A 26,340-nucleotide genomic window follows, 5' to 3' on the forward strand; every position below is an offset into this window, starting at 1 on the left:
TGATGGGCAAGCAAATCTCTTTTTAAAGTCTCCATCTATGGAAACTGCCTCCCATATAGAGATCCCTTCCTGAAGAAAACCTTCAAATGTACAGATGCACACAGGAAGACCTGGGCAATACCTTGTATGTTTCCAAAATAGCCTACTAAAGTTGATGCAGAGGCTCTATATTCCTTTTAGAAGAGCGTGTTACTGTTCTATGTTTAAATTTACACCCACTGAAAACTTAAAAGTTTAATCTTTCATAATTATCCCTTTCTAAAACCAAGTTTCTAACCCTTATACCGTAAAGAATGTTTGAGAAAGGTCCAATAAAATTGTCAACCATATTTGAAAGGCTATCTAAAATAGAGCAGTGGTTTACATATTTCTGATTCACAGTGATATAGCTTACCTTTAACTTTGTGTTAATGTTACAAGTCTATGACAAGGTCATTTTCAAACTCAAAATGAATACTGAAGGAAGTCCAGAGCTTTAAAAGAGGTTTTTAGCCTGCCCCCCAAAAAGCATTTTTTAAAGGGGAGAGTTTAAATGGATCAAAGAAAAGAGCAGCCATATTAGTTTTTGCACAAAACAAAGAATCTAGTGGGATTTTAAAGATGAATGCATTTATCACACGCTTTTACCAATTACAATTTGCTTTATCGTATGAAGAAAAATGTTAGAACCTACAGACCAATATTGTACATTTATGGATGAAGAGGAAAAACATGAATAAAAGACAAAAATGCATGTCAACTGAGGATAATATTTCAAGCAACTGAAAGCCTGAAAGCTTTTACAAAAACAAATCTGGGACATCTTAAAATGAGAAAAAACTTTAAAAATGTTTTCTGAGGAGCAGAAAAACCACCACGTGCAGTCTACCAACTCAGTCCCCTATGAACTGGATCTGCTATTATTTCCTGCACAGTATCATGTTATACAAGGGCAATGCTATTTAAATGCTTTGCAAATGCAAGTAAGAAGCAAAAACAAAATTTTGAATTCTGTGAGTGAGCTTATCTTTTATGGCAATATTGCCAGCACCGAATCAAACTATGGGGCCAAAGGTAAAAGGGACAAGGGGGAGACACAGAATTAAATCCATCTTCCAATTTTAAGCAGAGCAATCCTGCCCACTGAGTAGTTTTCTTGAACTGCAGACAAGGGGAGCAGGCAACTGGCAAGCCTTTTCCTTTATACCTTGGGAAATCAAAGCTGATGTACATTTCAGATACAGACTCAAAGGCATCACTATAAGATTCATGAAGTAACAGATTATATCCAGCTCTACCACAAAGTACAAGTTTATAGCCTCTCCTGTGTGTATTCAGCATCTGCAGTTATTTATAATGCAAATAGCAATTAACATGCAATAACTTTTGATCAAAGGCATGAAAATTGGCAGTGTTTGACTAAGTTGCTCAGTCTGCTCTAAACAAAAGGTCTTAGAAAAAGAGGGTATTTTAAAGACATACCCAGGTAAGACTAAGAAAACTCTTATCTAAAAGTTTAGGAAGATGCTGCCTGTCACTGTGGATGGTTCTAATCAAATGGTCCCACTAGTCATGTAGCTTTCTGCTTTCCTATGAAAGAAGTTCACACACCCAATTTAATATGATTGCAATTGTGAAATTTGCCTAAGTCAGATGTCACTGACAGATATAATCATACCACCTGAACAATCTCTCTGGGCAAGCAATTGTGAAGGTTTACAGAATCAGACCAACAGACAAGTGCAGATTACCTTTATCTGACTTCTCACTTACTTGCTCATTTTACTCAGACAGTATGTTAATATGTATTTACTCTTCATGGTTTCAAGTAAATGTCTGCTACCAAAGTAACCTGACTGAACTTGGGACCTTTTGTATGCAAAACAAATACAATCATTCCTTTAAAAAACATGAAGAACTGTCACTGTATTAACTTGCTAAGCATTCCTAAGAGATGCCAGGTCATGGATAGAAAGCCTCCAGTACCTAGTCATCCATGAGTAAAACCTGACTGCCAGAACCTAAGAATGTTGATATTTCAGACCACAGACTGATCAAAAGCACCTGATGCCCCTTGAATCTGAACCAATCTGGCACTGGGTACTATCTACTTTGGAGTGCATTCACCTGTGCTCCTCCAGAAAACAGGTGAACAACTGAATCTCATCTCTCTCAGAATCATTTACTAGGTCCCACCTACACAGTTGCTGCCAACTGTAGGTCTGGTTTACTCATTCATCCACTTTTTAAATTATTTTTGTCTGCTTTTCTTAATCAGCTGCATTGCTGATGCTTGTTTCACAATGTCTTGATTTTAAAAAAAGAAGTTGAAAGCTAGTCTGAATGCTGTATTTTGGCAGAACAGAATTTTTAAATATAAAAACAAGTATGTTATTCTAGTGCTCAGGAATTTTGAAACTGCATCCCAACTTCTAATAAAGTATACATCTGTAGCCTGCGGTAATATGCTATTCTGGAAAAAATGTCTTGTGGATGCCAACTGATGTAATAAGGTGATTCTGGGAGCACCTGGAGGGCAGAAAGCTATTCCCTAATGTATTAAACTGGGAATTCTCCAAATACTGGGACAAAAGAAAAAACTGCAACAGAAGGACCGTCTTTTTCCCCATACAACTATGAAATGCATATATACAAGACTAGCCTAGAAACAAGGAAATCAATAAAACAAAAATACAGCAACATAATGTCAGCATGGAAGGAGAGGGGTAATGAAAGAACAGTATTCCAAGGAGTCCACTCTTAGTACTTACCAGTCTGTCAATTCCAGGCTCTAGCTTGAGGTCGACACTAAGACTATGGGTTGAATCACCTAATACAGGGTCAGAAGGAGGCATCTCACCAAGCAATACCAGTCCCTGCATGGGAAATGGAAAAAGATGGTTGCATTTTGCCAGGCCAGATTCTCCTTCAGACTATACCAAGGATAAAATCTACCACTACATTTCATTCATTATATTTTGTTTCTTTATACCTATCCTCCTCCTCCCTTTTCTCCTGCAAGATTCTTTCAAGATTCAGCCTTTTTTCTACTATTTAGCAACTTTATCCTCACTGTGCTGCATGACTTAAAATTCCTGCCCTGAAAAATTCAACAAAGAAGTGAAGAGACCCATTCTAGCATTAATCACATGCTAGAACATATAGTTGTACAATGAGAACTGGAAAAGGGAAGAAAAGGAAAATACAATACACTCTTACATATCAGTTTGAAAGTGCTAGAGCAAAAGCTTTTCTTTTAGTTTTCTAATAGGCAGTGTGTTCACTGCTTATTATGTACACATAGGAATGAATGTATTAGTCCATAGCACCAAGTGTAAAGTAATTTTAAAAGAGAGGCTTTGCTATTAATTTTATTCAAAGCTAGATGATTCTGAAATCACTGAACATAATAATTATACTAATTTTAAAAGATTCCCTTGAGTTGAGCTTGACTCCACTACATAGACTCATCCATGTAGTTTTCTTTCAAACAATACTATAAAGAAGTGGTTTGCCATTGCAGATGTTTTTTGTCATCTGAATCCAGCATGCAACCCTAGGATTTTCTGACAGTCTCTCATCTAATCCTACATAACCTTCCTGAGATCAGTCTAGTTTACCTATATGCTGACATCTGCTAACATGCAATAAAATTACAAGCAAAAGTCAATGAGATCAGAAAAAGCTAGTGATAGGCAATGTTTCTGGTCCCTGGACTACACCATTTCCCCTCTCCTTTTTCAAAAGAGTTCATCCTGCAAGGGCTGAAGAGGTGATGCCAAAAAGGGCAGGGCTAAAATGCTCTAGCCCTCTAGCCCCCACCTTCCTAAATCTTCAAGAGCTCCCTCTGATTAACTTCACAGAAATTCAACTGCTGCTTTCATGTTGTATGCCTTAGGCTTAAAATAGTAAAATTATTTTTTACTCCTCCCTTAAAACCCTGAAAAATAAGAAAATCCAGTTAATCCCAGATCCACCCAATATAACTCTCAGGATAAATATAAATATAAATATTGTGGCCTCCATCCAAGGAAAAATAGCCCTTGCCTGAACAGATCTTTAACTGACATCTAGTTTTCTGAACCATTTCCCCCCTCCCAACCCCCTTTAATCTGAGAATACAGATATTATCAACTCCTCCTTACTATATCATGTTATGAAACCTTTTGGGCCCCATTAACCACTTACAGTATATATACGCATGTGTATGGACAGAGAGAAAGAAACAGTGTCAATGCAGTGTAACAACAAACATAAATTTAAAATTGATGGACACTAAATACTAATACTACAAAACCTGAATATGTGACATTTTTATATCTCTCAAACACTGATCTTGTAACAGCACTCAGCATTCTAACAGAGAACAATCAAGCTACATGTTATGTGGGAGTTTCTCCTTTATAAACCTCAACTAGCTTCAAATTAAAGAGGATTATATATACATATGACAGCTATGGTAAACTATTTGCTAGGGTGCAGGTTTTTAGACACTTTTGTATCAAGATCAAATACTCTATTATCACAGAATACAAAACACAAAGCTATTGGACAATGGCTTTAAAATGGTTTTTGTCTGTTTATTCTTCCTTCCCCGGCTCCAAAAGCTTTCAAGTTATAGAGGACTCTTCTCTTTCAACTAAAGAAAGGGGCACTATCATTTCTGATTGTGCAAAGTTCTAAACTACCAGGCTTGAACACCACTTCCAGTGCAAGTTTGTTTGTTTATTAATCAAATTCCAGGTTTTGTGGGGTTTAAAAGCAAAAATAATTCAATGGGCAGCCTTTGAACACTCCACGTCATCTTTACCATCGTCAATTTGCCCACCATTCACAGTGGAAGCTCAAGGTTGCTCTTTTGCTGTTTTAATTTTACAGGTAGTCCTTGCTTAGCAGCCACAATCAGGATCGGCAACTCAGTCCCTAAATGGAAAATCATGTGACCATGATGGGCTTACGACCTTACTTCTTCACTTGTTAAGTGAAATGCTGTGGTCACTAAGTGAAAAATCACATGACCGTGACTTATGATTTTACTTCCGCCTTCTTTATTAACTGTTTGTTGCAACCCAGTTGTGAAGCACATAGATGGTGATCACATGAGCGCAGGACACTGTGATGGTCACAAGTGCACATGGGTTGTGAACCGCCCAAATGGTGATAACATGACCGTGTGGATGCTGCAACAGTCATAAAATGCAAGGATTTTTTAAAAACACTATTGTAACTTCAAACTGTTGCTAAACGAGGCACTTGGTAAGTGAGGACTACCTGCACTTTTATTCTCATAGAAAGGACACAAATAAGCAGTAACAAAGGAGTTCTGTGGAGCCAGCAGTGGATATTTTGCTGAAGTATGAGCTTTATCATATGCCCAATGATGCCAGCACCAGGAATCAGCCCTTCCCATTTTACATACTGGAGGTCAAAATGGTTCAGCTCATAAATCTAACTTCTAACTCATTTGTCTATCTGGAGGAGTAGAGGAGAGGGAAACAGACATTTTTCATTGTTGTAATAAGGACAAAACTTTGCAGGTCCTACTCCTGGCAAAGTTCTCATCCACATAATTAAAACCTGCTTGCATCACATCAGGATGTCACACAAAATGGCAACTAGGCCATGAGATGCATAAAGAATCAATTATACTATTTGTCTACAATAACTCATCATAAAAAAGCAGATTAATCCACTCTTTTTAAAGAAAAGAAAGCTTAAATACAACGTTCTGTGAATATCAGGATTCATATCAATGGCACTGCACTAGCATGGCACTTACAATTTCAAAACAGGACTGTTAATATCCAAAATGCCTGGGTATGCCTTTGCTTGGCACCAGTTAACAATGTGGGCAAATTTCCTTGAAAACCTTTTAACATGTCAGGTCCCACTATTGACAAGCTGTGCTCCAGTCCTATCTCCTTTAAGGTAGGATACTTTGGCTTCAAACCATTCAGGGCTTCAGTGGCCAGTATTAACATTTTGGATTGGGTCTTGAAACCAACTGGAACCTGGTGCAGTTGACAAAGCACTTTCATCACATAAACATTTTTAGCAGGCCCTGTATAAAACTTATTAACTGTACTTTAGATTAACTGAAGCCTCCAAAGCATCTTTAAGGCAGGCCCATGTACAACACAATTTGGTTAATCTGCTCTAGAAGTTAACAGACCATGGGAAACTGATGCCCTCCAAATAGATTCATATGTCAGCTGCCACCCTAAGCTAATAAAAGGCATTCCTAATCATCAAAAGGCCATCTGTACCTTCAGTGACAACAATGGATCGAGAAGCACTCCAAACTGTGTACCTGATCTTTCACTGGAGTGCAACAGATGCCACTCACCTGCCCAGATACACACGCTCTGTTGTCTAGACTAAACAAAAATGATGCAAAGAACTACTGAAGAAAGCAAATTCCACTAAAAATAGCTAGCCAGGCCATTTATAATGAATACATGAATATTTAACAAAGGCGCCGAAGAATCTGTATAAAGATTTTATTCTCACTAGATTAAGATTGTGGATATTTTAAAGCAGAGAAATATTCTGATACAAATATCAAAATATCAATGCAGAAGTAGTTTAGAATTCTCATCTGGCAGAAGATATTTCCATCCCGACTTTTTTTATGTTGGGATCAGTCTATGCTGAATTTGGGACTAGTCATATTGGACTAACAAAAAAATATTTCCCCAAAGCAGCAACTTCCCGCTTTTGTTCCATCCATCCAGTGGGGCAAGAAAGTACTTAGTCAGCCACTAAGTTCTCCCACTTAAAAAGATGAGAGAGGCCTGTAATTTTCATCATAGGTATACCTCAACTATGAGAGACAAAATGGGAAAAAAAATCCAGAAAATCACATTGTCTGATTTTTAAAGAATTTATTTGCAAATCATGGTGGAAAATAAGTATTTGGTCACCTACAAACAAGCAAGATGTCTGGCTCTCACAGACCTGTAACTACTTCTTTAAGAGGCTCCTCTGTCCTCCACTCATTACCTGTAGTAATGGCACCTGTTTGACCTTGTTATCAGTATAAAAGACACCTGTCCACAATCTCAAAGTGTCACACTCCAAACTCCACTATGCCCAGGACCAAAGAGCTGTCGAAGGACACCAGAAACAAAATTGTAGACCTGCACCAGGCTGGGAAGACTGAATCTGCAATAGGCAAGCAGCTTGGTGTGAAGATATCAACTGTGGGAGCAATAATTAGAAAATGGAAGACATACAAGACCACTGATAATCTCCCTCGATCTGGGGCTCCACGCAAGATCTTACCCCGTTGGGTCAAAATGATCACAAGAACGGTGAGCAAAAATCCTGGAACCACACGGGGGGACCTAGTGAATGACCTGCAGAGAGCTGGGACCAAAGTAACAAAGGCTACCATCAGTAACACACTACGCCGCCAGGGACTCAAATCCTACAGTGCCAGACGTGTCCCCCTGCTTAAGCCAGTACATGTCTGGGCCCGTCTGAAGTTTGTTAGAGAGCATTTGGATGATCCAGAAGAGGACTGGGAGAATGTCATATGGTCAGATGAAACCAAAGTAGAACGTTTTGGTCTAAACTCAACTCGTCGTGTTTGGAGGAGAGAGAATGCTGAATTGCATCCAAAGAACACCATACCTACTGTGAAGCATGGGGGTGGAAACATCATGCTTGGGGGCTGTTTTTCTGCAAAGGGACCAGGACAATTGATCCGTGTAAAGGAAAGAATGAATGGGGCCATGTATCGTGAGATTTTGAGTGAACACCTCCTTCCATCAGCAAGGGCACTGAAGATGAAACGTGGCTGGGTCTTTCAGCATGACAATGATCCCAAACACACCGCCCGGGCAACGAAGGAGTGGCTTCGTAAGAAGCATTTCAAGGTCCTGAAGTGGCCTAGCCAGTCTCTAGGTCTCAACCCCATGGAAAACCTTTGGAGGGAGTTGAAAGTCCGTGTTGCCCAGCGACAGCCCCAAAACATCACTGCTCTAGAGGAGATCTGCATGGAGGAATGGGCCAAAATACCAGCAACAGTGTGTGAAAACTTTGTGAAGACTTACAGAAAACGTTTGACCTCTGTCATTGCCAACAAAGGATATATAACAAAGTATTGAGATGAACTTTTGATATTGACCAAATGCTTATTTTCCACCATGATTTGCAAATAAATTCTTTAAAAATCAGACAATGTGATTTTCTGGATTTTTCCCCCCATTTTGTCTCTCATAGTTGAGGTATACCTATGATGAAAATTACAGGCCTCTCTCATCTTTTTAAGTGGGAGAACTTGCACAATTGGTGGCTGACTAAATACTTTTTTGCCCCACTGTAGTTCCAGTTCTTTTGCCAATCTGATGAAATGATGTAGGCTGGAACAGAATCATCAACAGCCCACAAGTCATCAACATTTGTGCTTGTGGGGTTCACCTTCTGCTGCATATAATGCATACCTCCATCAATGCCATAACCACAGTTTTAATTTACACACTTCCCAGGTGAAAAGCCACTTTCATTCTATTTGAAGAATAAATGGGAAATGTTACTTCTCTGTCAGGAACATGGTCACCAGCCAATATGCCTGCCTGTCAATTATTTTTTATTCTTGTGTGGCCAGTTGACTACTACCTTTTAATTTGTGTAATGTATTGCCTGAAGTGCTGAACTTGGATGAAGGAGACCCAGGTTCAAATCCCCAAAGATCTCACTGAATGTTTGTGGATCAACGACTTTTTATTAGCCCAATTTATCTTGTGCGGCTGTTTATGAAAAGTATGCCATCCTGAGCACTTAGAGAAAAGGTGAGATGCAAATGCAATCAATGAACAAACAAGTATAATCTGCCAGGTGAGCCATCACAATAATGAGTCTAAAATACAGAGATACCATATACTATTTCAAATTAGAGAGATTTAGGAATTCAATATTTCTAGATAAATTCCAGCAGAAGAGATGTGATTTCCACTAGTCACACTAATCTATAATCAGAATTTGGGTTTTGCTTTTCCTGAATGTCTGTTAATACAATATGTATTAAAATAAACTATTATGGCCTGAAAGATGTGTATTTTGAAAATAAATCTGGCTAAAAATGCATGCTGAAATGTACATTTTCATATTGATTAAAGATCAACAAAAATTGTAATTCATTGTAAAACAAGGGCAGCACTGAACACATGTCAAACCAGAAACAGACTGATTTGCCAATTCAAGCATCCTCCTATTCAACTCAACTACACATTTGTCAATGACAGCCCCTTCATTGTAAGACTCAAATGTGATCACTTTCATCTCTAATCAGTCTGATCAGTGGCTGTGATAGCTAGGAATTCTAGCAGCCACAGGCTTAACACATCTAGAAGACACCAAAGTAGCTACGACGTAACTATAGGTTTAACTTCTTTATTCATACACAAAATGAAACAGCAAGTCCCTTTGCAATAAGGCGTTGCTGAAGATTCTACTCCAAGTCACAGCTCAGAATCTTCAGCTTGGACTGCTTGCTTTTTGAAGTAAAGTCTAAACTTCTCTTGCATCCTGTGATATTTTCTTATGTTATGGGGCCACAATCTGCCTTGCTTTTTAAAAAATGCTAACTTTCATTTTAAAAAACAATGAATTTGTTTTGTTATCACTTGAAATTTAAAAAAATGCATTGAAGTATTTTGTCATTAGAGATTAAAAATCCTAAAGCTGTTTTACATATATGCTAAAGCTACTAAAAATGTAACCTCCACTTACTCCTTCCTATTCCATACAGAAACCGTATGCAATAGGAACTAGAATCTGAATTATCTTCCTTCTCACCTAGTCAAGGTCAGCACTTTACTACTTGCAGAAAACGGAAGCACCTTTCTGTTCTGGCCACTACCATCCACCACGGTTTATATAACTGGATATCAGTATATATTTAAGTTACAAACGTTCAAACTGGCAACCATTTTTCCATTCTGACACCAAAATCAATGATGGTAAGATGGACATATACTATTAGGAATGGGTTTCCCTTGTTTAAGCAGCCTATTCATACATAATACTTAGCTACCTCTTTAGCACAATAGCATACATGTCTTATTTGCCTGTTTACAGCACTGTGGATACTCCAGCTTGAAGTTATATTTAGCAAACTCGCTGAAATCTATAGGACAAGTTTGCCATTATTGGGGGGAAAAACTGTCAACTTCCAGGGATCTATTTTGACCCAGTTGGATTCAATCCTATATTTGAATAGGAAAGGATACAAGATTGATTTGTTCAAAGAATGACATTCTGCTTGCAGAGATTTCAAAACTAATGTGTATTTGCTATACTGCATTCAGACAGAATATAAACATTGCACTATTACTGAATTAGCTGCTTGCCTGTTGCTGCTTCATTTATCTTTTAACATGCTCAGTCTCACTAATCCACACAACTACCTCTGCTGTTTCCTATGAACAAGGTTAGTTACTTTGTAGGATAACAACTTTTTTTCATGTAAAAGGTTCTAGGTTCAATCCATCATGTTCAGAAAAAAAAATTGTAAGAGCTGGAAATGAAAATTCAATTCATGGATCTCAAGGAATAGATGGTTTTAGCCAGAGGAACCAAGGAGCTTGTGTTATAAGGTTAGGTTCAAATGATTATTTGTTCCGACTATAAAACTGGGCATAGCAACTTCTCTAGTGGCTCCAGTGGTTGCCTCAAAAAAGTCAGCGAGGGCAAATTTTCACATTAAAAAGTAATTCTCATGTTTTTAAAGCTCACATACCTCTTTTGTAGTTTGAATAAAGAGTGGCTAGATTCAACATCTTACAAAATATGTTCCACATGAATATATATATTGGGGAGAGGGAAAGTTTATTAGTCAAAACATTGGACTGCTTCCCAGGCAACAACTAAGAACTAGATAACATCAGTGGATGGCGCTTATGCCTTCTCAAAGTTCCTCAAGGCTAACTCCATGTGCAAGATTGATAATGACCTGATCCTCAGAGGCAGAAGATTTGGGAAAGAAGGAGACCTTGTAGTCTACATCCAACCATAGAACAAAGGTTCTATGACAACTGTTAACAGAGGAGAACTTCATGAGATTCATTCAGAATGATTTACAGTGGGTTCATCAGCTAATAGTGACAGAGGAAACTGCATTATATGGAATCAGCTCACTGGTCCCATTAACTCCAGTACTGCTGGCACTGATGAACAGTTGTTCTCCAGAATTTTAGCCAGAAAATGTCCCAGGCCTACCTGGAAATACAAGGAATGAAACCTGGGATCTTTTATATGTGAAGCATGTGCTCTATTGTTGAGCTAGAACCTTTTGATCTTTGAGCTATCACTGGATTTCATATAATATTCATATATTGCAGGTAGTCCTTGCTTAACGACCACAATAGGAACCGGAACGTTTGTTATTAAGTGGGGTAGTTGTTAAGTGAGTTGCGCCCAATTTTACGATCTTTTTTGCAGTGGTCATTAAGCAAATTATGCAGTCATTAAGCAAATCACGTGGTTCCCCATTGATTTTGCTTGCTAGAGGTCAGCTGGGAAGGTTGCAAATGGCTATCAGGTGACCCCAGGACTCTGCAACAGTCATAAGTGCAAGCTGGTTGCCAAGTGCCTGGATCATGATCGCATGACTGCAGAGGTGCTGCAATGGTGTAAGTGGGAGGATCAGTTGTAAGTCTCTTTGTTCAGCACCACTGTAACTTTGAATGGTTGCTAAACAAATGCTCATTAAGTGAGGACTACCTGTACTACCACAAAATTAAAGATTCCATTTATTCAGCAAGAACCCCCTTTAACAATTTTCCCCAAGCTGTTGGAGCTGGGGAAGGATAACTCAGGACTTGATGCAAGTGAAAGCTACAAAGGTGGCCTAGCAGGTCACTGGTATAGTACACTTTCTGAACTCGGGTTCTGCAGAACCTCGGGGTTTGTAAGAGGTCACTAGGGGTCCCACAAGAGATCGTGATAAAAAAAAAAAAAATGAACATTGCTTTTTGAACTTTGAATGCCACACAATGCTATTTTTACACATCACAACTCAGCTGCTTTGCTATTGTTGTAAAACATGGATTGCATAGGTTAGAAGTGAATTGTATTGTAAAATTTTTGGGGGGTGTGTGATTTTTATGCAGGGGTTCTAAGATACCTGAAAATTATATCAAGGGTTCCTCTGGGTATAAAGGTTGAGAATGGTATGTGGTGGGTCATTTTCTGCTTTTGCTATTTTTTATGGTATAGATTCATGATAATTTGAAGATATTTCAAGTTTGGTCTTGCCTAGCTTGGTGCTCTGCAGACATATTTTGACCTCAGCTCCTATAACTCCATGCCAGAAAAGCCAAGAGCCAATAGTATTGGACTTCATCTTCCCAGGGCAACAGATCATGTAAGGCTGCTACAGCTGAACTGTGATGGATACAGAAGATTGGGACAATACAGATAGTCCCCAGGTTAAGAGTGACTCACAATTAAGAACAGAGCCTATTGTAGCAAAATTCGAGTTAAATACACAGTGGTTTGAGTTCATTACACAATACTTATACAGTATTATACACTAATACTGTTCTGGCTTACGTACAAATTTGACTTAAGGACAGACCTTGGAATGTAATTTGTTCTTACTACCTGTAGACAAGATTTCTTCTAAGCACCCTTTCTTACTAAATAGCGTGACTGGTTCCCATTTATACAAGTTACCAGAGAAATTAGAGAAATACATGAAATGTATACAGAAAAAAACCCCATACAACTTCAAAAACAACCCAGTATATAAAATGTAAAATGGCAACCGAAAAATGACTCCATTCAGCTGGATCCAATTGCCTCGGGGAAAAACCCACTTATTCCAATTATTGCTATCTCTGCATCCTCTAAGATCCTGCAATTATGTTTTATCTTTTTGGATAAAATTCTTTGCATTTACCTTAATTTGACTACATTTTCTGTCAAAATCCGCAGAAAAAGCTTAACACTTTTGCTTTACTATTAGTTGTTGTTAATCAAGGATATGGACAGAGTGCTTGGGGTGATGCGGCTCCGCCATCTTTAAATTTTTTGTCGTCTTGGATCACTATGTTTGACGGGTTAGGAATAAACTAAATTAAATCTCAGAAGTAATAAATGCCCGTTGTAAGAGAGAGAGTGGACAGTACTACCTTCGAAAGAACTGGCTGTTTGGAAATTTTTCAGTAAAGAAAGAATTGTTCCAATTGTCTTATAAGCTAGGTTTAATTTTTACATTTTGAGGCAATGACTTAAATAGTGTTTGCTGAACTTGGTCTTTGGCACAAAAATCTCATTTAGCCTGAACATCAACTTGTACCAGGGAAAGCACCACCTGGATCTCTTTAAATCAGGGCAGGCAACTCCAGCATCACTCACCATCAATCACATGGGATGTGGTTGTGGGGAGCTGTAATTAATTGTATAGGGGTACAAGTCACTTTGCCATATTTAAACCATGCAGCAACATCAGGAACTGGAAGTGCTATATGATTTGCAACTATGTCTCATCCTCGAAACTGTATTATGGCTTGCAAATATGTTTTATGTTGGCCACTGAGCTATTTAACATCTGTAGCAAGCCAACAGGATAGGAACAAACAGTTTGGAGCTCTCCACATTATTTGGACTATAGTAAGTCCCCCAAAACTTGGCCAGTGATCAGGAATTATGAAACTTCCTATCTATCTATCTATCTATCTATCTATCTATCTATCTATCTATCCATCCATCCATCCATCCATCCATCCATCCATCCATCCATCCATCCATCGTGCTGAGATGGATGTGTGGGTATTGGGTTCTATGATTTTACTTGGGCTTGGAGGTTGTTGATAGTTCATGGTAGTTCAGTGGGGTCCTAGATGGAGTGTTCTGCTTCTGGAATCAGTTGCAGTGGAGCCTGGGTTAACAGGGGAAGTAGCTGCGGTGCTGGTGGACAGCAGAAATCAAAGCTCTGCATGGGATCAGCTGGGTGGACAGATGGTATGGCAGTTGGCCATGGATTTTGCTGCAGTTTCAGCTAGGATTGCACCCCTTGCCACAGAGAATATTAGGACAGCTAGTAGCAATTGCAGGGCTCTAGTGGCATCACAGATCAGCTGTTTTTTGCTCAGCTGATTGGCAGTGTTTGGCTGATGGTTGAAGGTGCATTAGCTCAGTAGAGGAAATGGCTCTAATTTCACCTACCATTTTGTGGCTGGTGCCTGGGACAGAGCAGAGTGTTGGGGGGAGAGGGAAAGCAGAAGTATCATCAAGTTGGTGATTGGTATTGGGAGATATGGCAGGCGACGGGGAGGGCCACTCTTGGGAACACAGCTTCCATGTTCAATACAGATGTCACGTTCCAGCCCACTGCTCAGCCTCAAGGCTTATCTCCAGAGCTTCACAGACCCTGAAATCCAGCTATTGCTACTTAATGCTAGATCAGCCTGTAATAAAACTCACCTCATCATGATTTGATCCTAGATGAGAGGGCTGACCCAGTATGCATTACCAAAACATGGTTGGGCATGTGCATGTGTGTGCATACTCGTGTTTCTGTGTCGTCTCTTGGAAATGTGCCCTTCCAGGCTTCAAGTGTGGCATCTGCCACAACTCCAGGATAGAGGTGAAGGTGTGGCTACTGCCATCCAAGAATCTCTGGGGGCCACTAGGATCACTGCCCCAGACATAGCCAGATGTAAGACTGTGTTTGTGAAACTGGGCTGCAAGGATCAGTTTGGAGGGCTGCTTGCCTGCCTCCTTGTGGTCTAGTGGGCTCCTTGACTCTGTTGCTGAGTTGGCAGAGAAGTAGACCTAGACTGATGGTCCTGGAGGATTTCAACCTGCCTTCTCTAGGCCCAGAATCAGAGATTGCTTGGGGATTTTGACCACCATGGCAACTATGGACTTGATCCAGCCTAATGAAGGCCCAAACAACAGAGGTCACACTTTGGACTTGGTTTTTGTCTTGGGGCAGCAGCAAGATGATTTGGGGTTGGGGGATGTTAATATCAGTCTCTTGCTATTGACAGTTCACTCTCTCTTGGCCCTGGAGTTCCCTATTGCCACCTCCCACTGTAGAGAAGAGCCTATTTGATTGGCCTATTCCAGGTGGACCCAGTGGGGCTTCAGAGGGAATTTAGAATTATACCCAAAGCTCTGATGCATAGTTTGACTGAGGCCTTAACCATGGCCTGGAATGAGCAGGCAACAAAAGCCTTTAATCAGATTGCACCTGTGTGGACTCTCTGTGACCATGGATCCTATAGAGTCCCCTAGTTTACCAAGGAGCTCCAGGAGATGAAGTGATGCAAGAGACACCTTGAGTGCTGCTGGAAAAAGACAAAAAGCAAATTTAATCAAGCATAGGCAAGAGCCTCTATTAGGATGTACCTTGCAGCAATAAGAGCAGCGAAGTGAGCTTATTTCTCTGATTTTATTGTATCTGCAGATAGCCAGCCAGCAGCTGTTTCAGATGACCAGGTCCCTCCTTGTAAGGAGTGGCCAGAGGAACTCTTGCAGGGCTACTGTGAGGATTATTCTAGGCATCTGTCACAAAGTTACTCTGAGTTGAGACTCTGGCAGGGCAGAGCCTATGGAAGTTACCAAAATATGTCTTGCTTGGCTATCTGGGAAAAGTTGCAACCAGTTGGTCCTAAGGAAGTGGATAGGGTCCTTGCTGCTGTAAGCTCTGCCACTTGTGCTCTGGACCTGCAGCTTTGGAATGAAAATTATGGAAACTGAAGTTCAATACAGCTGGAGAGCAACAAATGGGGGAGCCTGCAAAACTTGAGGAAAATGACGAAAGTGTTGTGATGTATTGCACTTGTATGTACCTCACTGAGACTTTAAAAATATCACTGTCCAGCTATAATTCATTATTTCTTAGCCATGCAGCTGAGGCAAACTGATTAGGAAATAAAAAAATCAATGCTTCTCCTAAATTATGAGACTTAACTGCAGTCTCTTCCTTCCTTCAAACAACACACATCCATTCATTTAAGCACAATCTAGGCTGGCAATATATTTAAAACTCCAGTTTTTAAAAGGGCTGGTTCCAGTTTCATGTTTTCAAGTTTAACATGCATAATGGGCAATAATAGCTAATGCATAAACTGACCTTCTTGAAATCCTCCATAAAACCTGTCTACCCATTGGCTAATACACAGCTGTGTTGGACCTGCCTGCCCCAAAACCCCACTGGGCCACACCAAACATGAAGCACTCTTTCAATGGCTGAGTGACAATGATGGGCACCCATTGACTCTTCATTTTCTTGACTTCACTCACTCACAGCCACTTAATCTACTGTTATGCTTTTCTGGAGGGAAGGGGGCATTTTCTAGTGCCAAATGCAGCTGCATATACTACACCCCTCTTAATCCAGCCCTGCAAAACATTGCTCACCCAGGTGAAATCTTTATACTTGCCAAGTCCCTGGAGATTCTGATTGTCTCAAATCATGTGCTATGTCAAATATTTTTAAATACCTTGAAGAGTATACTGAGTTAAAAAAAAAGTTAAGCAATGTTTATTTACCATTTTCATAGCTCCAGGTTTTTCACTTTTTATCTCCAAATCTTTTTGTTCCTGCTCACATCCATCCCCATTCCCAGACTTCTCTTTCAGTATCAAAAATCTTTCTTGATTCATCCCAGTTTAGTGCCACAATCAGTAAGGACTCCCACAGTTAGCATCAACAGCAACAAAACCAGAAAAAAAAATCTATAAACACAATACTATTATAACTCCTGACAGCATCAGAACATCACATTCTAAATGCTGGAAGATCTTACCAACTTAGGGAAAGTCATTAGGGAGAGTGTTAACCTGGCCTTAAAGAGGGAAGTTGTTCATAACATAGAGGCTGCCATCAGAAAGCACTGTTTACAAGTCCTTACCGCTAATCTCCTGAAAATGGGGGACCACTAACCATTTCTGCTGTAACACATTGATAATTCTGTAATATTCTATAGTGCCATTCAAATGCACCTACCATTACGCTATCCTTTTTTAAGCAAGCAAAAGCAAACCAACAAATTCCCTAATTTTCACTCATACATTTCTTTTGAATCTTATGAATTACACCCAGAAATGGATTATGATTGAAGGCATTTGCTAGAAGTAACATATAAAAAGGTTGTACCCAAATGAGTGCCCAACATATATGGTTATCTGTTTGCAGAAGGAAAATGAGGAAAACACATCTCAAATATAAAGAACATCTTTAATGAAGAGCATATTATGAGATATGAGTTATTTCATTCTCCAAGAATCAAATCTTTCAAACAGGAAACCTTAAATTTGTTTAAAAAGACTTATTAAATAAGGTTTCATTATACATTATTAACCGATAAAATAACATTTTGTATACCTGTGCATTGGATTCAAGGCTACTTAACCATTATCTACTCTAGTCTTCCCTAAATCCAGAGATATATGGGAGCAACACTGGATTCTTGTATAGATCTTTAGTGCAAGTCAGACCAGCAAGCATATATTTGCATATGACTAGTCAAATGATTACAAAAAAGCAGTGAATTGGAAGTGAACAGAAACTATTCATACAAAAGTATGCAAGGATCTATGAGAAAAAGCAATTATGGCTGTGCTCAACTACATAAATATAACAGATATATCTTAATCAATTCTCCAATTTCTGTCTCATCTCTTTCTGATTCACATTTTCAAATTATTAAACATTTGGAGGGCAAGACAGGAAGGAAATAGAGATAAAACTACCTGGGTTATTACTTAATTTTACTTCCCAGTTCTAAAAATTTCATCTGAAGAACCTGAAGTTTGTATTTTTCAAGCTACATCGATTGGCTGAAGGATGGTTTGGGGCTGCACTGTATAAAAATACTTTAGATAATGTGAATGCTCCTATCTCAGTGACAACTACCAAATAATTTATTTAAAATAAAAGAGGAAATATCAATCACATAAACACTGTGCATACAAACAAGAATCTATCTTGATTCATGAGGGGAAAAATCCAGTATCAACAACTGCATAGTACATTTTAAAAAAAAATCAATCAATTTGTCACAGAGTATGTGCTACCTTGAGTGTTCTACAGAGCTCTTCATCAAACAGGAAATGAGATGAGGAGACAATGTGACTGAATGGATTTGTCATTTGTAGATACTGTGTGTATTGAATTTTACCTAGCTTATAGGACAAAGAAGCAAAGGCTGACCTCTGCATTTCTGGATATATATTTATGCCAGCTGTAACTCAGATTTCTTTCTCCCTTGCCTTGAGCAAAATACTTAAGCTCCTGGAAAGTCAGAGAGCAGAAATAAAGAAAAGCACAATTATAATTATATTAGTAAGACCAGTGGTTCAGGGTTGGTGTACCTGGCAGAAAGTCAACTGAAGCCAAATCCATATCTAGTATTTGAAAGGAACCTCTCAAATTACAACATTTTTTCCTGGTAACAAAAAAATCAAATTTGGCCTAATTTGGGGATATTTATTATTTTCCAAGGTTTACATGCTACTTTAATCAGGGATGGCACTAAAAGGCATATGTTCCAATATTATAACAACAAATTAAATCAATTAAAATTATGAAACAGTAATAGTAGTAGTAACCTTCACATTTATCATTATACTACAGAATGACACTCTCTGTAAGAACTAATCACCTACTGCAGAGTGGGAAGTCACCATTCTATCAATCTCCAAAGGCTTTTCAAAATAGTCAGACCTAAGTAGCTTTAGTAAATGCCAGCAGGGTTGGTGCTGATCTGACCTGCTAATTTTACTTCTCTCCCTTTATGTGCCACATACACTGCGTGCACATTTATTAGGCAAGTTGTATTTTTGAGGATGAATTTCATTATTGAACAACTACAGTGCTCTCGGTCAATCCAAAATGTTAATAAACCTCAAACCTGAATATTTAAGAAAGTAAAAGTGAGGTTTTGGCTTTCTTAGGAGCATATCTATGTGTGCACAATTATTGGGCAACTATTAGTGTGCAGAATTATTATGCAATTAAATGAAAAATGAAAATTCCCCCATCTCACTCGTTTATTTTCATCTGTTACAGTGAGAATAATAAACAAACAACTCAAAATTTACAAATAAACATTTCTGACATTTCAAACAAAAAATCAGTGACCAATATAGCCACCCTTCTTTGCAATAACAGTCATAAGCCTTCCATTCATGGAGTCTGTCAGTTTCTTGATCTGTTGACGATCAACTTTTTGTGTAACAGCAACCACAGCCTCCCAGACACTGTTCAGAGAGGTGTACTGTTTTCCTTCACCGTAAATCTCCCGTTTGAGAAGGGCCCACAAGTTCTCAATAGGGTTTAGGTCAGGTGAGGAAGGGGGCCATGTCATTATTCTTTCATCTTTGAGGCCTTTACTGGCTAGCCACGCAGTGGAGTACTTTGATGCATGCGATGGAGCATTGTCCTGCATAAACATCATGGTCTTCTTGAAAGATGCAGACTTTTCCTGTACCACTGCTTGAAGAAAGTGTCTTCTAAAAACTGGCAGTAGGTTTGGGAGTTGATTTTGAGTCCATCTTCAACCCAAAAAGGTCCAACTAGCTCATCTATAATAATACCAGCCCATACCAGTACCCCACCTCCACCTTGCTGGCGTCTGAGTCGAAGTGGAGCTCTGTACCCGTTACTGATCCAGCCACGGGGCCCATCCGTCTGGTCCATCAAGAGTCACTCTCATCTCATCAGTCCATAAAACCTTTGAAAAATCTGTCTTCAGATATTTCTTGGCCCAGTCTTGCTGTTTCAACTTACGTGTCTTGTTCAGTGGTGATTGAGTTTCAGCCTTCCTTACCTTGGCCATGTCTCTGAGCACTGAACACCTTGTACTTCTGGGCACTCCAGGTAGGTTGCAGTTCTGGAATATGACAGCACTGGAGGATAATGGGTTCCTGGTAGCTTCACGTTTGATTCTTCTCAAATCTTTGGCAGTTAATTTACGTCTTTTTGTCTCAACACGTTTCTTGCGACCCTGTTGACTATTTGCAACAAAACATTTGATGGTTCTGTGGTCATGCCCCAATATCTTAGCAATTTCAAGAGTGCTGCATCCCTCTGAAAGACTTTTTACAATTTTTGACTTTTCAGAGTCAGTTAAATCTCTTTTTTGGCCCATTTTGCCTGAGGAAAAGAAGCTGCCTAATAATTATGCACACCTTGATATAGGGTGTTGATCTCCTTAGGCCACACCTTCCCTCATTACACAAATACACATCACCTGATATGCTTATATCCAATAAGCATTCAGGTTTGTACAGCTTGGAGGTGGAAAATATGCATAAAAATGATATGGTCAAAATACTCACTTGCCTAATAATTGTGCACACAGTGTAATTCTGGAGAACCTGAAGGCCTGGCAAACTGGAGGTCCTAATAAAGATAAACCACCAAGAAGTCTGCAACTTCTGCTAAAATGTACATTCACGTAGTTATACCTGGTGACAAAAATGCTAGCAAGATGAAGCCATAAAATTCTGCCTCCCCCCCCCCAATATATGCAATGCAAAACACATATGAAGGTATTTGCAGAACTGTAATAAAGGATAAAGTTCCAAAAGAAGTAACTTTTGCTTTCTTACCTTGTTGGCTCGAATTTGCTTGTATATATCTGTTTGCTGTCGGATTCGGTACTCTAAATCTGAGACGTGAGCTTGAAGCCAGTTCCAGCGACTGACAATAGCAGCTCTGTCTGCTGCCCACCGCCATTCTGATCGTCGCCTCCTGGAAAGAGAGAAATGAGCATTCTGTACAGATGACTGAACACATGCTGCCCAATTCAAGAACCACCCGCCCTGACTACTTTGCCTCTTTTAGTAGCATTAAAAAAGGGGGGGAGGGTGTAATAAATACTCAATTCTACAAAGTTGGAATAAAAAATCTGCAAAGAATCCAACAGGGAAGAGAATCTAGATTTCTACTTGATTATATCTGACTAAAGCACTTGTGACACATTTGCTCAACCTTTTTCATAGGTCTCTAAATTTTGCAAGTTATTTATTCCATTTATAAACTTTTAAAATATTAGGAGACTTTCCTATTTCCTATAAATATTCTTAAATAAATTAAATCTATAGTTGTTTTGATAAAATTCCCAATAGAAATGTCATCATGTTGTCCTTGTGTCCTTTCAGCCTTCTCTAAAACAATTTATCTTCTAGACTCTTTACCAACCCTGTATCTCTCCTCCAAAATGGAATGGAAATTTCCAAACTGGAAATACAGAACACGACTCCAAATAAGGCCTCATAATATCACAGGGATATTTTTACTATGCAAGTCTTAGAAACTATGCTAATACTGCTCTAAAATGCCCTTGGCCTTTTGTGTAAATAATTTTTTTTAAAAGACATCACACTGAAAGCAGCTGATAAAAATGATGGGGGACCTTCTTGTTGATATTTTCCCACATCACTATTACAAAATGTAGCATAACCAACAGAGGCAAAGAAGTATTCACAGCATGCCTCCTCAACTCCATTCAGTGTAGGACTATATTTTCTGTCCTGGTATCATAAATATACATCTAATTAGCTACACAGTACCATCCCACTTGGCTACATAATCAGTGATTGGCTGGAATAATAAAAACAGCAATAAGAGATATGGGTGTCCATGTGTTATAAAGATGGCAGAAAAAAGGAACTAGATAGCTAATGGGCTCAAATAAATATCTAGGGAAATTGGGGAAGTTTTCACAGAACAGTTTATGAACATATCAGAAAGAGTAATCCAAGTTTTTCAGTATGCAGAAATTATTTATACTTCAACTTCCACATTCTTTTCTCCAATGACTCAGCAAGGTACAGATTCTGACATATTAATGATATAGTATTCTGATTCCTGAATAAATTAATCAAAGGTCTACTTTAGGATCTCCTATGAAAAATTCCCCTAAGGAAACAGTACCATCAAGAGTAATTTACAGGAAAAGAAATTCCTATGAAAAATTAAGGGGAGAATAATTTGATTTTTTCTGATTCATACATTTTCTGCCCATATATTCTTATACATCCACTGAAAAACAAATTCTGGAAACAAGAGACTGAATACTGAGCAAAAATGTTTATTCACAAAAACTGCAGACTAGCACCAATCTCACCGTCTTTTTCATTTCCTATCTAACTACGCACATATATTCTCCACCCTTTAGTATATATCACACATAAACATATGGTGTAGTTTCACTCATTAGTATCAGAGTTTGAAGGATCTTCAAAGGTCAGTTTTATAGTATTAGTTGGACTATCAAGAAGTTTTATTGTGAAAATCCCCTCTTTTAATCTGAACCCATTAGTTTAGATCATCAACAATGGAATAACTGAAAATATTACTCAGCACCTTTGTCAATCATTCAAATTCGTGAGAATGTTTACAATATTGCTTCTTAATAATTTCTTTGCCTGACTAAACAACCACAACTTCTTTTCTACATCGCAATATATATCTGATGACCTCTCTCTCTGGACACTTTCAGATTTGTCTCAATCCTTCACATTAAGGCACCCAGACCAAGGCATAGTATTCCAAATGAGATTTGATCAAAATAGAATGAAGTGAACTGCCCTTAATCCTTGTGATCCAGACAAATTTATGTTGATTAAGCCTAAAGTTTAGCTTTCGGATTAAAAAAAAAACTTAAGTCATTTGCAAATATGCTAATAATTAGCTCTCCTCAAAAATTGTCTTCAGAAAAGGGACACAGAAAATGTAACTTCCAAATGGTGTGAAAAAGTACAAATATAAAGGTACTGCACATCAAACTATAGTTTTTTTCACCAAAAAAAGTTTTTTTTTTAAAATATCCAATACAAATTCTCTTTTAACTACTATGCTAATTTCAAAATGCTATGGCAATATTTCAAAATTGCTGCCTGATAGATTCTTGTTTATTTACTCTAGTTTATTCCTTCTCTCCTTACAAGAATATTGAATTCTGCTATACTAATCAAAATAATTGCTGGCCTAGACTAATATTTCAACTTGCATTTCAGAGTCATCACTTGTTCAGAGCCCCTTGAACTGAAAGTGCTAAAGACAAACCAGGGCCTCAGAAACATAAAACATATACTCTAGCACTAACTTAGTTTCCTCTTCATTAGAATTTTGCTGTATTAGAAACAGAATTTTTGTACAAACAGCACTGATTTCAACTAACACAGGCTAGAAACTACAACTATAGGCACACTTAATACAGATGTGGAGATGATGAAAGAAGTGAGTAAACCATTAAAATGCTAGCTAGAGCTTCAAGTTGCTCACAGCAGAGTAAACCAGAATTTACTGATTTCAGAGTTCTGGCTTTACCATCAATAAACCAGGAGGAATAATTAAACAAACTGCTGGATCTCAGTTCGTGCTTTACCAATGAAACACAAAAGACAATCTCTGGTTTTATCATTCCCAAACAAGTCAGAATCAGAAGTAAAAAAACAATCCATGACTTTTAATTCTGGCCTGATGAGAAGGAATCAAGCTAGAGTTCCTGGTTTGCATGTCACAGTAAATACAGCATGAAAAGAGCATTGTCTGTTTACTGTTTTTACTGGCAACAGAAGCCAACCAGAAATTATCACCCATCATGTTCTAACATGCTATTCATTAATGGTAAGCCAGAATTCTGTAGAATTCCTAAGCAGTAAATATTTGAAAATCAATTCTACCACACTAGAGCAGCAGGAATATTTCTTACTCAAGCATTCATAATACTGAATCCCAGTTGGATTTCTCCACAGCATCTGAACAATTTTTTTGTAGCACTCTTTTCTAAAGCCCGGCACTGGAAAGTAAATGCTAAAGAATCCTGCGGCTGTAGAAGGGGGGGGGGGGTTTGAGTCAGTGTTGACTCCTGGCCACTGCCTGGATGAGTCCCTGCAGTTTTCTTGGCAAGATTTTCAGAAGTGGTTTGCCACTGCCTTCTTCCTAGGGCAGAGAGAAAACGACTGGTCCAAGGTCATCCAGCTGGTTTTGGGCCTAAGGTGGGACTAGAACTCACAGTCTCCCGGTTTCTAGTCCGGTGCTTTAACCTACTAAACCAAACTGGCTCTCTCTAGAATGAACAGATTACAAATGAGAAATTGTTTTTGAACGTTTCCCCATGTTTAAAAACAAAAGCCTTCTTGTAGAAAAATAACATATAGAAGCATATCCCTCTCTTCCTAATGTGCTGGGATGATGGTGGTTTTGTTCTACACTGTAAATATTATTTTTCTAATTAAGTATCATACATCATTAAAATCTACCCAATCTGCATTTTTAAAGTGGAAACATCCATTCTACTACTTGAATAATGTACTACTTCATCATATTGCATATAGAGACTGAACCCAAAACTCCCCTAAAAGGAAATGCTTGGGGGTGTGGGGATGTAACAACTTCCTGTAGTACTACATATTATATAGAGGAAGCATACAAGGGCAACATTGAAGAATCTGATGTATTTCTTCTGAAAGTAGAACACTTGTATACATTTTTCAAAGTGGCAATTTTCTATAGTTTTTGAACCTCCCTCAAACACTTTTGAAAGTGTATTTAAATTATATAATGCTTATTATACCATGCATTTCCAGCAATATAAAAAAAGTTTATAAAGCATAGAGAAACATGTAAAAGAATTATGTAACAGTGGCCAGGAACATGAAGTATCAAATGCCAAGGGAGCTATTTTCTCACCTGCTTTTTTTTTTTTTTTTAAAGATTCTCTATCTAGGTCACAATATATATCTGATAACCCCTTGATTTATATTTTGAAGTTCTGGTATTTTTAGAGCAGCCTGAAAAGTATTGTAATAGCTATAATGTTATGCAGAATAGTACTAAACCAAGCCAAGCACCAAATTCCTGTCTTCACAGGTACTAACCTAAACCTTCAATATCTTCCTAAAGGCAATTGCACAGGTAGGTCGCCCCACCCAGGTGAGTGTTAGCTAGAAATGACCTTCCCAGAGAAGCTTGTCTGACTATCATGTGGTACACTTTTGCTGCCAAGGAAAGACATTTCCAAGATTTCTAAAATCAGTGATTAAGCTATTTTACTTGTGGCATACATTTTTTATGCCACTCTTACATTCCACTGTTTTTGTTTTATTTATGAATTTTAACTGGTTCTTTATAATATTCATCTAAAGTACTCTAGAGACTCAGTTATAGGGCACCCCATAAATATTAGAAATAAGGAGCAATGAGACATTTCACATACAAAAGCAGACATAACTTCATAGGAAGCTCTGAAGTAAATCAAAGGTCCCCATTTACCACTTTTAAATTTTTCTGACTGAATACACTGGGACACATAGTTTTTCACTTTTGCACACAGAACTAGAATTAAGCTAGAAACAGACAAGAATAGAAAGTTCTGGAGCAATGCTCTGGGAAAGCACAGATCCTAAGGAAAGTAACAAGAATCTATCCTACGTATCTACTGAATATTAAAGATTCTAAACTGGCAAGAATTCCATGAAGCTCCACTTCCACCTTCTGAAAAAGTTAGAACGTGCAATCTAGAAGAAAAACTCTTGCAAATTTCCTTAACTTTCTTAAAAGCATACAAAAGATTACATTTTAATAATCTTATAAAGAACAGTGAAAATTAGTAGCTTTCCCTTTTTAGTATCAGTTCTGAATTATAATCATTTTTCTCTTCAGCATACTTTACCAACTTTCCTAAATGCTATTTTTATCCCACTAAGTTCCCCACCAATTATTTTACAATAGAATTAATATTTTTCAATTAAGTTTCCAAAAGGTTTCAACTACCACCATTCTCTCTAGGCCTCACTTCCTCATTTGATGAAGCCACCTGTTAGTTGTGCCAGCCACACTAAAAGTCTTTGTAAATATCACTTTGTTTTTAGACCATTATTGTTGAAAATTTATCTCAGCTCCCTCAAAAACCTGAAGATCCATTTTTAAACCCTTCTTTACCTTCCCCTTCAATCTGCATAATTTGTAGAGGGGAAAGGGTCACACTGATAAATTAAAAATCATTGCAGGCCATAAAAGAATACCTGGCATGCCAATCAGGGGTGTTTGGTGGCTAGTGGTGCAGGGGCACTGCTGGAGTTGCTGGTGGGGAAGCCTGGAAGCAGTTGGAGGTGCTTTGCAGCACATCCTTTGGGGTGAAAATGGCAAATTTGACTTTTTAAAAAATGCCAGTAGGTCACACAAGGCTGCTTAGCAGGGCACATGTGGCCCACAGACCATATGTGGTACAGGCCTAGTCTAAAGTAATTGTTCATTTTACATAACTTCACTGAATCTTCATTAATAGGAAAGAGGGGGAAACTCTGTAAAAATGTGTTTATCTACAATACTTGCCAACAGCTGCCAGGGAGCCAACGGCTAGTCAGGAGCAGTGGGAAGAAAACAGG

At 38.4% G+C, this 26,340-nt stretch overlaps 1 protein-coding gene across 3 annotated transcripts in view; it reads right to left on the reverse strand.

The window, feature by feature from the left end:
• The window catches only part of KANSL1 (KAT8 regulatory NSL complex subunit 1), a 136,676-nt gene that overhangs the window by 29,393 nt on the left and 80,943 nt on the right, over positions 1-26,340 (reverse strand). For all 3 annotated transcript variants that reach the window (XM_025177636.2, XM_025177634.2, XM_007422380.4), the window contains exons 3-4: positions 20,554-20,695; positions 2,751-2,855 (exon numbers count right to left, since the gene is read on the reverse strand). In XM_025177636.2, coding sequence (XP_025033404.1) covers positions 2,751-2,855; positions 20,554-20,695 — 247 coding nt within the window. The remainder of the gene's footprint in view (positions 1-2,750; positions 2,856-20,553; positions 20,696-26,340) is intronic.

This window comes from Python bivittatus, unplaced genomic scaffold (genome assembly GCF_059951505.1).
Source record: "Python bivittatus isolate LINGU-HERP-01145 unplaced genomic scaffold, Pbiv_v1 ctg000410_np1212, whole genome shotgun sequence".
Classification (NCBI taxonomy): domain Eukaryota; kingdom Metazoa; phylum Chordata; class Lepidosauria; order Squamata; family Pythonidae; genus Python; species Python bivittatus.